The 17,118-nt window shown below is 43.6% G+C and overlaps 1 protein-coding gene across 1 annotated transcript in view; it reads left to right on the forward strand.

Annotated features, from left to right (window-relative positions):
• POLN (DNA polymerase nu) overlaps positions 1-17,118 on the forward strand; it is a 173,991-nt gene that overhangs the window by 45,608 nt on the left and 111,265 nt on the right. Inside the window, exons 8-11 of the mRNA XM_059923737.1 lie at positions 2,559-2,716; positions 5,589-5,657; positions 6,893-6,953; positions 7,647-7,711. Coding sequence (XP_059779720.1) covers positions 2,559-2,716; positions 5,589-5,657; positions 6,893-6,953; positions 7,647-7,711 — 353 coding nt within the window. The remainder of the gene's footprint in view (positions 1-2,558; positions 2,717-5,588; positions 5,658-6,892; positions 6,954-7,646; positions 7,712-17,118) is intronic.

Consider the following 17,118-nt stretch of genomic DNA (forward strand, 5'->3'; position numbering starts at 1 on the left):
CAACCCAATCCAAAAATGGGCAGAAGACCTAAATAGGCATTTCTCCAAAGAAGATATACAGATTGCCAACAAACACATGAAAGGATGCTCAACATCACTAATCATTAGAGAAATGCAAATCAAAACTACAATGAGGTATCACCTCACACCAGTCAGAATGGCCATTAGCAAAAAATCTACAAACAATAAATGCTGGAGAGGGTGTGGAGAAAAGGGAACCCTCTTGCACTGTTGGTGGGAATGTAAATTGATACAGCCACTATGGAGAACAGTATGGAGGTTCCTTAAAAAACTAAAAATAGAACTACCATATGACCCAGCAATCCCATTACTGGGCATATACCCTGAGAAAACCATAATTCAAAAAGAGACATGTACCACAATGTTCACTGCAACCCTATTTACAATAGCCAGGACGTGGAAGCAACCTAAGTGTCCATTGACAGATGAATGGATAAAGAAGATGTGGCACATATATACAATGGAATATTACTCAGCCATAAAAAGAAATGAAATTGAGTTATTTGTAGTGAGGTGGATGGACCTTGAGCCTGTCATTCAGAATGAAGTAAGTCAGAAAGAGAAAAACAAATACCATATGCTAACCCATATATGGAATAAAAAAAAAAGGTTCTGAAGAACCAAAGGGCAGACAGGAATAAAGACACAGAATTAGAGAATGGACTTGAGGACACGGGGAGGGGGAAGGGTAAACTGGGACGAAGTGAGAGAGTGGCATTGACATATATACACTACCAAATGTAAAATAGCTGGTGGGAAGCAGCCACATAGCACAGGGAGATCAGCTCGGTGCTCTGACCACCTAGAGGGGTGAGATAGGGAGGGTGGGAGGGAGATGTAAGAGGGAGGGGATTTGGGGATATATCTATACATATAGCTGATTCACTTTGTTATACAGCAGCAACTAACACAACAATGTAAAGCAATTATACTCCAATAAAAATGTTTTTTAAAAAAGTAAATTTTAATTAAAAAAATGTTGATAAGAACCCTTAATTTTGAAACATTAGCGCTTTGAAAAGGCAAGTAGAATGAAATAATCTGGCTCGGTCAGCATTGGCAGATATGGTTACATGAAGTCATGACGGCTGACTTGGGCGGCAAGTAGCCAGAGTGCCTACAGACTTCCTGTCACCCCAAGTTCCATATCTGCCAACATAGGAGACGTGCCATGCATCAAACAAAAAAGCGATGATACTGGCTGCTTTGGTAAATATAAATCTCTTAGACTACTATGATTTAAAGATGCCAGAAAATATATTTAGTGTGATGTGATCTGAGATTACAGTTTTATTTAAAGGCAGACTCCTTATTTTTGTAAAGCACACTTCAAAATGTTAAAGTAACTTCAGAAAGCAGTCACTTAGGATTCAGACTTACGTCTTAATTTATCAGCCTCCTCATCCTTTTATAACTCCTCTCCATGTCTAAAATACTCTGGTACTAAAATGTATTTAGCAAATACCAGTTTATTTTATTTTTTTAATAATAGTAGGACATACTCTTAAAAGGCTCTTTTTTTTTTTTTTTTTAATTTGGTTGCGCCAGGTCTTAGTTGTGGCAGGCGGGCTCCTTAGTTATGGCTTGTGGGCTCCTTAGTTGTGGCAGGCGGGCTTCTTTGTTGCAGCTTGCCAGCTCCTTAGCTGCGGCTCATGGGCTTCTTAGTTGCAGCATGCATGTGGGATCTAGTTCCCTGACCAGGGATTGAACCCGGGCCCCCTGCATTGGGAGCACGGAGTCTTATCCACTGTGCCACCAGGGAAGTCCCCATCACTTTTATTTTTTGAAAAGCACCTTCATATGTGTCCCATGGATACTTACAGTGATTTTTCTCCCAGTTTTCAGACGAGAAAACTAACACTTAAGGGGTGATGTGGCCTCCCAGTCTCGCGGGCAGCCTTCTACCACCACTCTTGTCACACATCACGGTGCAGCACGCGCGCTGTCTCACAGGGCTTCCTCCCCTCAGGGTGACTGCACAGAATGCCGGTATCTTCGCCCCGCGTCCACTGCCCGCCAGCCGCTGGGTGCTCAGGCGGCTCCACCGCCCCTCCTTCACTCGGGAGGCTGTTCTCCTGACACCCCGATGCAGGGTTAGGGGTGGCCTGGGAGGCAGCCCAGCAGGAGGGTGGAGGAGGGGAGGCTTGGAAAGAGTGGACACGGGGACACGTGGGGTTGAAAAGAGAGGCGTGTGGGGCAGAGAGAGGCTCCAGAGCAGGGAGAAGAGTGGGGAAGAGAAGGCAAGGGTGTGGCTGAGGATTCTGACTTCCATCTCTTTTAACATTTTTGAGAGAGCTACTTTGGGATGGATTCCCCATGGAGATTGGCTGTGTGGGACCTGGTTTGTGGAGGCCACTCTTATCAAAGGCTCAACATTCTTTAGGAGTGAGGGAGCATCACGTTGGTACTTAGGTCTGTGATTTGAGGGGATGGTAGTACCATAATTATTCATTTGAACCTTGAGAACCTTGTTAAAGCAGGGAAAAGTATAATTATTCATTTTTCTTAGACTGATTAAATGATCTTTTTCTCTGTAGTTGCTGATTTTGTAGGGCTAGATCCCAGAATTGCTGCATGGCTTATAGATCCTACTGATGCTGCACCCTCTTTTGAAGACTTAGTGGCAAAATACTTGGGAAACTCCATCACAGTTAAGGTGAACAGCACATATGGAAATTCCTCAAGAAAGACTGTGGTGAGTTGTTTTAAGATAAGGTTTATCAACCTATATTTTTTTAAAAGAAATTTATTTATTTATTTATTTATTTATTTATTTTCGGCTGTGTTGGGTCTTCGTTTCTGTGCGAGGGCTTTCTCTGGTTGCGGTGAGCGGGGGCCACCCTTCATCGCGGTGCGCGGGCCTCTCACTGTCGCGGCCTCTCTTGTTGCGGAGCACAGGCTCCAGACGCACAGGCTCAGTAGTTGTGGCTCACGGGCCCCGTTGCTCCGCGGCATGTGGGATCTTCCCAGACCAGGGCTCGAACCCGTGTCCCCTGCATTGGCAGGCAGATTCTCAACCACTGCGCCACCAGGGAAGCCCTATCAACCTTAATACAACCCAAATTTTCCTCTAGGAACTTCTTCTACTTCATAGACAGTCCAGTAGTAAAAAGAACATTGCTGACATTCATTTTTACTTATTCAGCAGAAATGCTGTTTACCCTGACATTTCTGGTAGAGGATACTGAATAAAGATGGGTGATTTCTGTCAACTGTTCCTGGGAGGTGCCATTCACAGCGTGATTCTTCTAAATGGATTCTTTGTGTCAGAGAGTCGCCAGCTCTGTGAGCAGAGAGCTGCTTGTTTATAAATTCTTCATGCTGGTGATACAGCTGCTGTGGCCGAGGCCTGGGAAGGCCTCTCCTCAGTCCCTGCGGGGAGAATTGTAAGACTGCCCAGGTCTGTCTCTCTGAGCCCCCTCTTTCAAGATGCGCGCAATTGTTAGGAACCACTGTCTGGAGAAGCACGGGTGCTTGCAGCTCTGGAACCTGCCCGGAGCCCCGCGAGAGGGAGACTTGACGTGGCCGCACAGCAGGGCCAGAGGAGGCGTCCCAGCGGGAGCAGCGCCGGCCACCATCAGGCCACTCTGTTCAGACTTCCTGGGTGTAAGTGAACAGGCCCATGTTAAAAGCACGACTAGAAGGCCAAGCAGGAGGCCAGGGCTGAGCTGGGGGCTGGTCGCTGCTTGGGGTGCTTGATCCTGCAGACCCGCAGCTGGGGAGGGATCTGTGTCAGACAGGGGCTTGGGGTTGGAAATACAGAAACTCACTCTCCCTTAATGTAAAAAGAGATTTGTCAGAGGAATGTGGGGTAGCTCAGAGCCTCAGAGGAAAAGCAGAACCAAGCTTTGGGAAGACAGGCGTCAGGCGGGTCTGGGGACCCAGGCAGCAGGAGCCCACGGGCCGGGGGCCGGCAACGAGCTGTGATCATTTTCTCTACACGTCACTTTTGTCCAAGATTCAAAGTTTTAGCACTTAGAGTCTCCTTTCCACGACTGTGTCACATGTCCGCCCCTCAGCAGGGCAGGCGGGGCGTGGAGATTGGCAGTCTCCCCAGATCCATGCTGCTGGGGCGGGAACTTCCCCAGACACAAGCCGAGATATCATTGCTGAAGGAGGGAGCTGTCCGCCTCTGTGTTAGCCCAGGTTTGCAGAGGAGAACCCAGGTGCAGAAGGGTTCATGTACACGCGCCTTGCCCAAGGTCATGGTTCAGTTCAGAGTTTGGATTTCTGACTCTGAAGTATAGTTTCTTTCCGGCATACACACGTGCAAGTTAGGGATGGGCGTAGCTGCGCGGAGCAAAGCGCCAGCTCCAGCGGGTGCGTCTTCTCCCTGGCGAGGAGTCGGAGCCCCTCACCCAGGCCGAGCAGCTGCTCCCAGAGCTGTGCGACTCAGTCGCTCCCCGCGCGCCGTTGCCTTATGGTCCCACCGGGAAGCTTCGCCCGAGGCCCTCCTCCACACGCCAGGCGGGAAGGAGGCTGCCTGGGATGAACTTCGGCTCGTATGTTGTTAAACAGGCCAGCCATGCGTCTGCAGGAGGTGGAAGGCGGCCCGCTGCTCCGCAGGGTCTCCTGCTGCCCTGGCGCGGTGGTGTGAAAGGAGGGGAAAGGAAAGCGCCGTCCGGGTCAAGGAGCAGCGGGGAAGCAGTGAGGACTCCTGAGAGTGTGGCTCCTGTCGGGGAGGCCGGAGACCTCGGATGGCGAGAAGGAAGATGACGACCGTGGGGAGACGAGCTGCGGCCGGGCTGAGCCACGAGGGGCCAGAGCTTCGCCACCGAGCGCGAGCCGTCCCGGGGAAGCCTCGCGGCTCAGCGCTGCCGTCGGGGAGGCGCGTTCAGGCAGCAGGGCGGCGGCCGTCTGCCGGCCACAGCCGACGCGTTCACGTGGACGTGCTCGTGGTGCCTCCCAGCTAGTGGTTCCCGGGGGAGCCAAGACCCGGGATGGCGGCAAGACCAACGCGGGGTGCACAGCCAGCCGCCGATCATCGTGGCGGGGGCGGCGGTGTGTGTGTCTCTAAACTGAGGCTGGCCGCCTGGAGTCTGGGGGGCCGTGTGGCAGCGGGAGGGGTGCAGTGGGGACGCAGGGTTCTTAGCAGGGGGGCAGAATTCGACTGACTGTCGGGGCCGCGGCTCACCACCGCCCTCTTGGTCAGCTGGACACAGACCCTGTTGGCCCACCTCCCAGGGTCTCTGTGTGTGTCTGCGGCGGGGACCAGCGGTGAGTGTGGGTGAGGCGCTGGCTCCCAGATGCCCGCGGTGGGTGGAGGGGCAAGCCGAGGGGCCAGGTCTGTCTCTACCGCGCGATCTTTGCACCTTGGGCACTTAGCTTCTTTGTGGGTCATTTCCTGTAAAATGAGGAAAACTGGGTTGGGGAGAAAGTAAGAAAGCAATAGGTAGCTTGAATTTGCCTGAGAAGTACCTTCCGAAGTGTGGGAACTGATCTGCTTGAGGCGATGGGTGGTGGCACCAGACGTGTGCTCTCTGCCGAGGAAACACTGCCGCTTCCTAGATTGTGATGAACGTTGCTGCCAAATGTGCCTAATGTTTAATTCTTTTGATCTTTTAAAGAATCAGAATGTACATGCGAACCTGAGGGTGCTCTACAGACTTACGATGGGCCTTTGTTCCCAGCTCAAGGCAAGGCATTTCGTTGTAACTTCACTGTCCAAGGGCTGTCTTTCATTCGCATCCATGCTCACAGGAAACAGTACCCTCAGTGTCTTTGTGCAGGAAACGGGGTTCTGAGGCCAAGTGAACCTGCGCATCGCTCATAGAAGGGCAGTCCAGATGATAAGACCTGAAGTTTTTTAAATGTTTTCTATAGGTTGACAACAATTGTAACATTTTTTAAAAGACTCAGTTCAATTGGAATGTCTCTAACTCTGCAGTTAACATAAAAGCTAAGAGTTTATTTCAGTTAGTAGTGATGGACACAGCTCCACTCAGAGTCTCATTGGGAAGCAGAGGTCATTTGAAGGACCTGTCAAGAAGGGTTGAATGAAGGGACTGTGAACCATAGCAAGGGCAGGAGTCAGGGGGCCAGAAGGGACCGAGAAGCCTGCAGGGGCAGGCACTGGCTGGTAGCTTTTCCACCCCTGGGCTCAAAGGGCGGGCTGCTACAGGGACCCTGGGAAAGCAGTGCCCCTGCAGGGGGCTGCTGACCAGGAGCTGGGTGCCAGAAGCGGTGGCTGCAGGCCAAGGACTGGGGCCAGAAGTGCACTGTGGGCTGGCGCAGGGGAAACCCGCTTCCCTCTCCTCCTGCCCCTGAATGGGCAAAACCAGCCCGAGAGCAGAGAAGGAGCCCGGCTGATGTGTCCCGGAGGGCGTCTACCCTTCTTCCAGGGCCAAGAGCAGGACAGAGGATGGGTCCTAGGGGCAGCCGAGAGAGAAGGTGAGGGCACAGCAGAAGGACAGACAAGGCAGAGGGCTCTCAGATGGAAACCCTGATAAAGAGCGTGGGAGGTGATCCGAGTAGACGAAGGTGGTGCACGTCTCCCCACATTAATTTATAAAGTCTGTGCAAAATCGATGAAAATTCTAGTTAAATTTTTGGGAATTCAGAAAACCTATTTTGAAATTTAAATGGGAGACTAAAAGTCCACAAATACCTCAATCACACTTAAAAATGAGAAAGATTAAAGAAAAGTGGGAGTGGGACTTGTCCTACCAGGTATTTCTGAATATCTCTACTAGGGCTTGGTAATAAAATAGGATACTTGACAAAAATAGGAGTTTTATTAGGAAGGAGGATAGGGGAACCAACCATGCCCACCAGAGGAGTTGCTCAATGAAATTAAGTAGGCTGTTCAGCAAACGCAGGTAGAAATAATAGTTTAAAAGTAACATTGATGTCATTTCTTCCTATGAAACAGGTTTATGGTTTATGGCAACTGTTTTGTACTTTGGAGCTTCCTCTGATACCAATTTTGGCAGGTAAGGTACCCTAAAGATGTTGCCCAGTCATCCTTCTAGAGAGTTCTTTGTACGTTTTGGGAAGACTGTTTTCTCTTGACTTAGTTTGGGGCAGGCAGTGCATCATATGGGCACCGAAGAGGTAGTGAGCCCTTAACTTTCCCTTTCTCTAACAAGAGGGATTGGACCGCATCACCTCTTGGTCTAGAAGGACTCTAAGGTTCTAACACCTGGGTCACGTGGTATCCCTTCTGTACTGCCTGTTCTGCAGGTGTCCTGCCGGACTCCCACAGCCCTGAGAGTAGTGGTGGGGGGAGGAGGCCTGTCTGGATGTTTTCCAGGTCAGCACTTGTCCTGGTCCTGGTGTGATGGACACTTCTGCTTCGTGAGAACCCCCTGCAAGCACTGTTGCAGGCTCTGCTCTGCCTTTGCTCTTAGCCCCTGACCTGCCCTGTCCTGCTGGGCACCCGGGAGAGCAGAGCCTCGCCCAGCATGGCAGCTGAGCGGCCGGGGGCAACTCTCCATCCAGAGTGTCCCCATGCCCACTGCCACCATTGCTGGGCTCCAGTACTGACCCTCATGGACACTGCCGAGCTCGCACTGTCATCTTGGTGCTCATCGGGGGGTGAGGCTTGCTCCTGGCACTGCAGTCTTTCTCAGAAAGGATTTGTTGCTGCAATACAGATTTTTGTCTGCTTTGGTTTTGAATCACAGTGATGGAAAGCCACAACATTCAGGTGAACAAGGAAGAGATGAAGAGGACTTCAGCACTTCTTGGGGTACATTCTTCTGTCAGACTGTTTGCATGTGTTAGCTCTCTCCTGTCTGATGAGTTGGTCCCGTTGGCAGTTCTGGGGTGACTTTCCTTTTCTTCCCTTCCTTGTTTGCCCCAGACTGATGTTGGCACTGTTCCTCCTATCTCTGACTCCTGCAGGGGAGTACCACGCTTTGAAAGGGTTGAAACAAGCGTCACATCTGGTTGCTCTCCATGTGGATGCGTGCATGGTTTAGTGGATACCCACTGACCTTCTCCAAACTTAGGTTCTTGCAAGGACATTGCCCCTTGTAGTTGGTGACGTTTCTTGGATTCTTTAAAGAAGCAAAATCAAAGTTTTCTAACTGTGAAAAATAAAAAATACAGAGCGATGCATAAAGATGCATGAAAAAAGATGCATTAAATGTTCCACTTAAGTTATTTTAAAGGAAACTCCGGTATAACCATCACTTAGGTCAAAGCAGAGAATTTCCAGAAGCCCTGCTTGCCCTCCCCTATCAGAACCCTCTTCCTGCTGCCAAAAGCAACCCCCCTGTCCTGACTTTTATAGTTGTTACGTTGTTGGTTTCCTTTACAGATTTCCACTTCAAAACCTAAACAATATAGTCGTCTCTCCTTTTGAAGGAGCTGTAAGTTAACGGTTGTGTGTGACCTCTCTCACTCAGCCCCTGTGTCCCAGCTTCTAGTGCATGTCCTTTGGTGCCTTGTCCTCCATTGAAGGACTCCATCGCACTGTTGATGGCATCAGGGTAATTTCCAGTTTGCAGGCATTACAAACCGGGCTGCACCCCTGAGCACGTCTCCTGGGCCCGTGGGCACATGCTTCTTGGGGTACAAGGCAGGGTGGGCTGCTGGTGCAGCTTTATCAGACAACACCGAATTGCCTTCCAAAGTCACCGCTGCCAGAAGTGCACACGGGGTTCTGTCTTTGCGCAGCCTCCCTCGCACGGGTCCACCGGCCTCTTAGTAGAGCCATTTTGGTGAGGACGTAATGGTATCTTGTTATGATGTTGGTTTCTATTGTCCTGATTACTGAGGAGGTTGAATAGCTTTTACTTCATCGTTGGCTATTAGGAGTTTCTCTTTGGTAAAGGATCTGCTCAAAATTTTTACCCGTTTTTATATTGAGGTTTTTGTCTATCGCTTTCTGATTTTTAGGACATCTTGGTATATTCTGGTTACAAGCCGGTTACATATACCTTTGCCCTCTCTGTCTTACCTTTTTTTTCTCCTAATGGGGTCTTTTGACCAACAGAAGTTCTTAATTTTTAATGTAGTGCACAATTTATCAATCTTTTTCTTTATGGTTAGTGCTTTTTGCATCTTGTTTAAGAAAACTTTCCTTACTTCAAGCTCATGAAATACTCTCATGTGTTATGTCTGAAGCTATTTTCATTAGCCTTCGCACTTAGGTTTATAAACCTGCAACTGAGTTTTTCTTTTTATGTAATTTTTTTATTGAGAAAGAAATTACACACAATTAATAGTGCAAATCTTTTAAAATTTATTGTGATAAAGTACACTTCACGTAAAATTTATCATCGTAACCATTTGTAACTACACAGTACAGTGGTATTAAGTACATTCATGTTTTTGTGCAGCCATCACCACCATCCATCTCCATAACTGTTTTCATCTCGTAAAACTAAAACTCTATACCTATTAAACAATAACTCCCCATTCTCCCCCCTATACCCCCGCAGCTTCTGGCAAGCACCACTCTTCTTTCTGTCTCTACGATTCTGACTACTCTAAGTGCTTCATATAAGTGGAATCAGACAGTATTTGTCTTTTTGTGACCAGCTCATTTCACTTAGCATGGTGTCCTCAAGGTTCATCCATGTTGTAGCATATTGCAGAATTTCCTTCCCTTTTGAGGCTGAATAATACTCCATTGTAGGGACTTCCCCGGTGGTCCAGTGGTAAAGAATCCACCCTCCAATGCAGGGGACGCGGGTTCAATCCCTGGTCAGAGAACTAAGATCCCACATGCCGCGGGGCAACTAAGCCTGCGCGCCACAACTACTGAGCTCGCGTGCCTCAATGAGAGAGCCTGCATGCTGCAAACTACAGAGCCCACGGGCTCTGGAACCCGAGCCACAACTAAAGAGAGAAAAACCCCATGCCACGGCTAGAGAGAAGCCCGCGCGCTGCAGTGAAGATCCCGTGCGCTGCAACGAAGACCTGATGCAGCCAAATAAATAAATATTTTTAAAGAAAATACTCCATTGTATGTATATACCACATTTTGATTATCTGTTCATCTATTGATGGATGCAACCTAGGTTGCTTCCGTATTTTAAATTTTATTTATTTATTTTTATTTATGGCTGTGTTGGGTCTTCGTTTCTGTGCGAGGGCTTTCTCTAGTTGTGGCAAGCGGGGGCCACTCTTCATCGCGGTGCGCGGGCCTCTCACTGTCGCAGCCTCTCCTGTCGCGGAGCACAGGCTCCAGACGCACAGGCTCAGTAATTGTGGTTCACGGGCCCAGCTGTTCTGTGGCATGTGGGATCTTCCCAGACCAGGGCTCGAACCCGTGTCCCCTGCATTGGTAGGCAGACTCTCAACCACTGCGCCACCAGGGAAGCCCGCTTCCGTATTTTAGCTATTGTGAATACGGGCTATGAAAATGGGTATACAAATATCTCTTTGATGTCCTGCTTTCAGTTCTTTTGAACATATAACCTGAAGTGAATTGCTAAATCTTGTGGTAATTCTGTTTATAATTTTTTGAGGAACTACCATACTTTTTCCACAGTCCCTGTACCATTTTACATTCCCACCAACAGTGCACAAGGGTTCCAATTTTTTCTATATCCTTGCTAACACTTACTGTTTTCTGTTTTCTGATAGTAGCCATCCTAATGTGTATGAGGTGGTATCTCATTGTAGTTTCGATTTGCATTTCACTAATGATTAGTGACGCTGAGAATCTTTTAATGTGTTTATTGGCCATTTGTACATCTTCTTTGGAAAAAATGTCTATTCAAGTCCTTTGCCCATTTTTGAATTGGGTTTTTTTTTTCTTACTGTTGAGTTTTAGGAGTTCTCTCTGTATTTTGAATATTAATCCCTTATGAAGATAATATGATTTCAAATATTTTCTCCCATGCTATGGGTTGCCTTTTTACTCTGTTGATACTGTCTTTTTTTTTTTTTTTGATACTGTCTTTTGATGCACAAAAATTTTTAATTTTCATAAAGTCCAATTTAAAATTTTTTTCTTTTATTACCTGTGCCTTTGGTGGTGTATCCAAGAGGTCATTGCCAAATCCAATGCTGTGAGGCATTTTTTCCTCTCTTCTTCTAAGAGTTTTATTATTTTAGGTCTTACATTTAGGTCCTTTATCAATTTTGAGTTAATTTTTGTATATGGTGTTAGGTAAGGGTCCAGCTTCATTTTTCTGCATGTGGACATCCAGTTTTCCCAGCACCATTTATTGAAAAGACTGTCCTTTCTCCACTGAATGGTCTTGGCACCCTTATCAAAATCATTTGGCTGTATATGCAAGGGTTTATTTCTGGTCTCAGTATTTTATTCCCTTGGTCTGTATGTCTGTCTTAATGCCAATACCGCACTATTTTTTATTACTGTAGTTTTGTAGTAAGTTTTGAAAGCAGGAAGTGTGGGTCCTGCAGCTTTGTTCTTCTTTTTCAAGATTGTTTTGGCTACTTGGTGTCCCTTAAGATTCCATATGAATTTTAGGATGGATTTTTTTATTTCTGAAAAAAAAGTGTCTTTAGGATTTTGATAGGGATAGCATTGAATCTGTAGGTCACTTTGACTAGTACTGACATCTTAATATATTGCCTTCCAATCCATGAGCATGAGACGTGTTTCCATTTATTTATGTCTTTTTGAATTTCTTTCAGCAATGTTTTGTAGTTTTCATCATATAAGTCTTTCACCTCCTCGGTTAAGTTAATTCCTAAGTATTTTACTCTTTTTGATACTATTGTGAATGGAATTGTTTTTGTAATTTCCATTTCAGATTGTTCATGTGTAGAAATGAAACTGATTTTTGTGTGCTGATGTTGTATCCTGCTATTTTGCTGAGTTCAGAAAGTTCTAACAGTTTTTTTGTGGAATCTTTAGAGTTTTGTACATATAAAATCATGTCATCTGCAAATAGGGATAATTTTATTCCTTCCTTTCCAATTTGGATGCCTTTTATTTCTCTGTCTTACCTAATTGCTCTGGCTAGAACTTCCATACCATGTTGAATAGAAGTGGTGAAAGGCAAACATCCTTGCCTTAGAGGAAACGCTTTCAGTCTTTTACCACTGAGTATGATGCTTGCTGTGGGTTTTTTATTAATGACTTTTGCTATATGGAGGTAGTTTTGTTCCATTTCTAGTTTTTCTGAGTGTTTTTATCATAAAAGGGTGTTATATATTGTCAGATGCTTTTTCTTCATCATTTGAGGTGATCATGTGTTTTCCCCCATCCATTCTGTTGGTGTGGCATATTACATTGATTAATTTTCATATGTTGAACCATCCTTGCATTCCAGGAACAAATTCCACTTGGTCATGTTGTATAATCCTTTTAATATACTGCTGAATTCTGCTTGCTAGCATTTTATTGAGGAATTTTGCATCAGTGTTCATAAGGGATACTGATCGGTAGTCTTGTAGTGTGTTTGTCTGGCTTTGGTGTCAGGGTAATGCTGGCCTTATAAAGGGAGTTGGGAATTGTTTCCTTCTCTTCAATTTTTTTGAAAAATTTTCAGAAGGATTGGACTAGTTTTTTCTTTAAATGTTTGCTGGAATTCACCCGTGAAGCCATTGCATCCAGGGCTTTTCTTTGTTGGGAGATTTTTGATTACTGATTCAGTCTCCTTACTAGTTACAGGTCTATTCAGTTTTCCTGTTTCTCCATGATTTAGTCTTGGTAGGTTTTGTGTTTCTACGAATTTGTCTATTTCATCTAGGTTATCCATTCTGCTGGTGTACAGTTGTTCATAGTTCTCTCTGATAATCCTTTTTATTTCTGTAAAATTGATAGTAATTTCTTTTTTTTTTGGCCTCACCGTGAGGCTTGTGGGGTTAGCTCCCTGACCAGGGATTGAACCCAGGCCCTTGGCAGTGAAAGTGTGGAGTCCTAAACACTGGAATGCCAGGAAATTCCCTGATAGTAATATTTTTCACTTAAATTTCTGATTTTTGTAATTTGAGCCTTTTCTTTTTTCCTTAGTCTAGCTAGCTAAAGGTTTGTCAATTTTGTTGCTCTTCAAAGAACCAAATTTTGATTTCATTGATTTTCTTTATTGTTTTTATATTCTCGATTTCATTTAACTCTGCTCTCATGTTTATTATTTCCTTCCTCTGCTATCTTTGGGTTTAGTCTGTTCTTTTTCTAGTTCCTTAAGTTGTGAAGTGAGGTTATTGAGTTCAGATTTTTCTTGTTTTTTAATATAAGCATTTATAGCTATAAATTTCCTCCTTAACACTGCTTTTGCTGCATCCCATATTCAGGTATGTTGTGGTTTTGTTTTCATTCATCTCTAAGTAATTTCTAAATTTGCTTTTGATTTCTTCTTTGATCTTTTGGTTGTTTAAAAGTGTGTTGTTTAATTTATACAATTTTGTGAATTTTCTAGTTTTCCTTTTGTTCTTGATTTCTAACTTCAACTTGCTGTGGTCAGAGAAGATACTTTCTATGATATCTGTTTTTTAAAATCTCTTGAGACTTAATTAGTGGCCTAACATGTAGTCTATTTTGGAAAACATCCCATGTTCACTTGAGAAGAATATCCCATGTGCATGTTATTGTTGGGTAGAGTGTTATGTACATGTCTGTTAGCTCTAGTTGGTTTATCATTGTTTAAGTTCTTATTTCCTTACTTACCTTCTGTTTGGTTGTTCTACCCATTATCATGAGTGAGGTATTCAAGTCCCCAACTATTACTGTAGAACTATCCATTTCTCCCTTCAATTCTGTTAGTTTTTCTTCATATATTTTAATGGTCTGTAATTAGGTATGTAAATGCTTATATTATATCTTCTTGCTGTATTGAAAATACAAGGTCATCCTTTGCCTCTTGTAACCAGTTTTTATTTAAGTTCTATTTTGTCTGATATTAATATAGCCATCCCTACTCTGTTTTCATTAATATTTGAATGGAATATTTTTTCCATCCTTTCAATTTCAGCCTGTTTGTCTCTTTAAATTTAAAGTGAGTCTCTTGCAGACAACATATAGTTGGACCATGGTTTTTTATCCATTCTGCCAATCTCTGTCTTTCAATTGGAGAGTTAATCCATTTACATTTAATTAATTACTGATAAGGAAGGACTTACTTCTATCATTTTGCTATTTGTTTTCTATATGCCTTATAGCTTTTTTGTCCTTCATTTCCTGCATTACTGTCTTCCTTTGTGTTTAGTTGATTTCTTGTAGAAATGTTTAAATTCCTCTCTCATTTCCTTTTGTATATATTCTATAGCTTTTTTCTTTGTGGTTACCATGGGGATGACATCTAATAACACTCTAATTTGAATTTATATGAGCTTAACTTCAATGACGTACAAAAACTGTGCTCTTTTACAGCTCTGTCCCCCCACTTCCAGTTGTTGATGTCACAAAATTACATCTTTATACATTGTGGGTCCCAAAATATAAACTAATAATTTTTAAAAATTATGTAGAAAGGAAGATTTGGAGTCACAAACTAAAGTTACAGTACTACTAGCTTTTATACTCATAATTGTTTTTTTCTTAAATCATATAGAAAACAAAAAGTATAGTTACAAATTGTTATAATACTGGCTTTTATAATTCATGTATTTACCTTTATTGAGATCATTATTTCTTCATTTGGCTTTAGGTTACTGTATAGTGTCCTTTCATTTCACCTTGCAGGACTTCCTTGAGCATTTCTTCCAGGGCAGGTGTAGTGTTCACATCTCCCTCAACTTTTGTTTATCTGGGAATGTCTTAATTTCTCTCTCACTCTTGGAGGACAGTTTTGCCAGATAAGGATTTTTGGTTCACAGTTTTTTCTTTTAGCACTTTGAATATATTAACCTACTGTCTTCTGGCCTCCAATGTCTCTGATGAGAAATCTGCTGATGATCTTATTGAGGCTCCCTTGTATGTGATAACACTTTTCTCTTGTTGCTTTCAAAATTCTCTTTTGTCGTTGTTTTTTGAAAGTTTGATTATATTATGTCTTCATGTTCATCTCTTTGAGTTCATCTTACTTGAAGTTTTTGAGCTTCTTGGATGTTTGTATTCATGTATTTCATCAAATTTGAGGAGTTTTCATCTTTAGTTTTCTAGAGATTCTACCAGAAAACTACTAGAGCTAATCAATGGATTTGGTAAAGTAGCAGGATACAAAATTAATGCACAGAAATCTCTTGCATTCCTATACACTAATGATGAAAATTCTGAAAGAGAAATTAAGGAAACAATCCCATTTACCATTGCAACAAAAAGAATAAAATACCTAGGAATAAACCTACCTAAGGAGATGAAAGACCTGTATGCAGAAAATTATAAGACACTGATGAAAGAAATCAAAGATGACACAAACAGTTGGAGAGATATACCATGTTCTTGGATTGGAAGAATCAACATTGTGAAAATGACTATACTACCCAAAGCAATCTACAGAAAGCAATCTACAGATTCAATGCAATACCTATCAAACTACCAAGGGCATTTTTCACAGAAGTAGAACAAAAAATTTTACAATTTGTATGGAAACACAAAAGACCCCAAATAGCCAAAGCAATCTTGAGAAAGAAAAACGGAGCTGGAAGAATCAGGCTCCCTGACTTCAGACTATAGTACAAAGCTACAGTAATCAAGACAGTATGGTACTAGCACAAAAACAGAAATATAGATCAATGGAACAGGATAGAAAGCCCAGAGATAAACCCATGCACATATGGTCACCTTATCTTTGACAAAGGAGACAAGAATATACAATGGGGAAAAGACAACCTCTTCAATAAGTGGTGCTGGGAAAACTGGACAGCTACATGTAAAAGAATGAAATTAGAACACTCCCTAACACCATACACAAAAATAAACTCAAAATGGATTAAAGACCTAAATGTAAGGCCAGACGCTATAAAACTCTTAGAGGAAAACATAGGCAGAACACTCCATGACATAAATCACAGCAAGAAATAGATAGCTAGTGGGAAGGAGCTGCATAGCACAGGGAGATCAGCTTGGTGCTTTGTGACCACCTAGAGGGGTGGGATAGGGAGGGTGGGAGGGAGACTCAAGAGGGAGGGCACTTCCCTGGTGGTGCAGTAGTTAAGAATCCGCCTGCCAATGCAGGGGACACAGGTTCAAGCCCTGGTATGGGAAGATCCCACATGCCACAGAGCAACTAAGCCCATGCACCACAACTACTGAGCCTGCGCTTTAGAGCCCGTGAGCCACAACTACTGAAGCCTGTGTGCCTAGAGCCTGTGCTCCGCAACAAGAGAAGCCACCATGATTAGAAGCCTGTGCACCGCAACAAAGAGTAGCCCCCACTCGCACAACTAGAGAAAGTCTGCATGCAGCAACAAAGACCCCACACAGCCAAAAATAAACAAACAAACAAATAAATTTATAAAAAAAGTGGGAGGGCATGGGGGATATATGGATACATATAGCTGATTCACTTTGTTATACAGCAGAAACTAACACAGCATTGTAAAGCAATTATACTCCAATAAAGATGTAAAAAAATTTTGAGGGGTTTTCAGCTATTATATCTTCAAATATTCTTGCTATCCTTTTCTTTCTCTTCTCCTTCTGGGGCTCCTACAGTGTGTATATTGGTCTGCTTGATGGTGTCCCACAGGACCCTTAAGCTCTGTTCACTTTTCTTCAATCTTTTTTTCTTTCTGCTCCTCAGCCTCAATAATTTTCATTATTATCCCTTCAAGTTCGCTGATTCTTTCTTCTGCCTGCTCAAATCTGCCTTTGAACCCTCAAGTGACTTTTTAATTTCAATTATCATACTTTTTAGCTCCAAAAATTTCTTTTTTAGTTCCTTTTTACATTTTCTGTCTCTTTATTAATATTTCTATTTTGTTCACACATTGCTTTCTTGACTTTCTTCACACCTTTCTTTAGTTCTTTGAGCATCTTTAAGATGGTTGTTTTAAAGGTGTCTGGTATATATCTGCCATTAGGTCTTTTTTTTCAGTGATAGTTTCTGTTGTTTTTTTTTTCCTTTGAATATACCATATTTTCCTGTTTCTGTGTTTGTCTTGTGATATTTTTGTTGAACATTGGACATTTGGATCTAATAATGTGGTAACTCTGGAAATCAGATTCTCTCCTTTCCCACAGTTTGCTCTTTCTGTGTGTTATTGTTTCTGTTTATTGTCTTGGGTTTTTTTATTTGCTGTAGGTTGTCTCTGTGTTGAGGATCAACCTAAAGTATAAACCTAAGG

Source organism: Balaenoptera ricei, chromosome 5 (assembly GCF_028023285.1).
Source record: "Balaenoptera ricei isolate mBalRic1 chromosome 5, mBalRic1.hap2, whole genome shotgun sequence".
In the NCBI taxonomy this organism is placed as follows: Eukaryota; Metazoa; Chordata; class Mammalia; order Artiodactyla; family Balaenopteridae; genus Balaenoptera; species Balaenoptera ricei.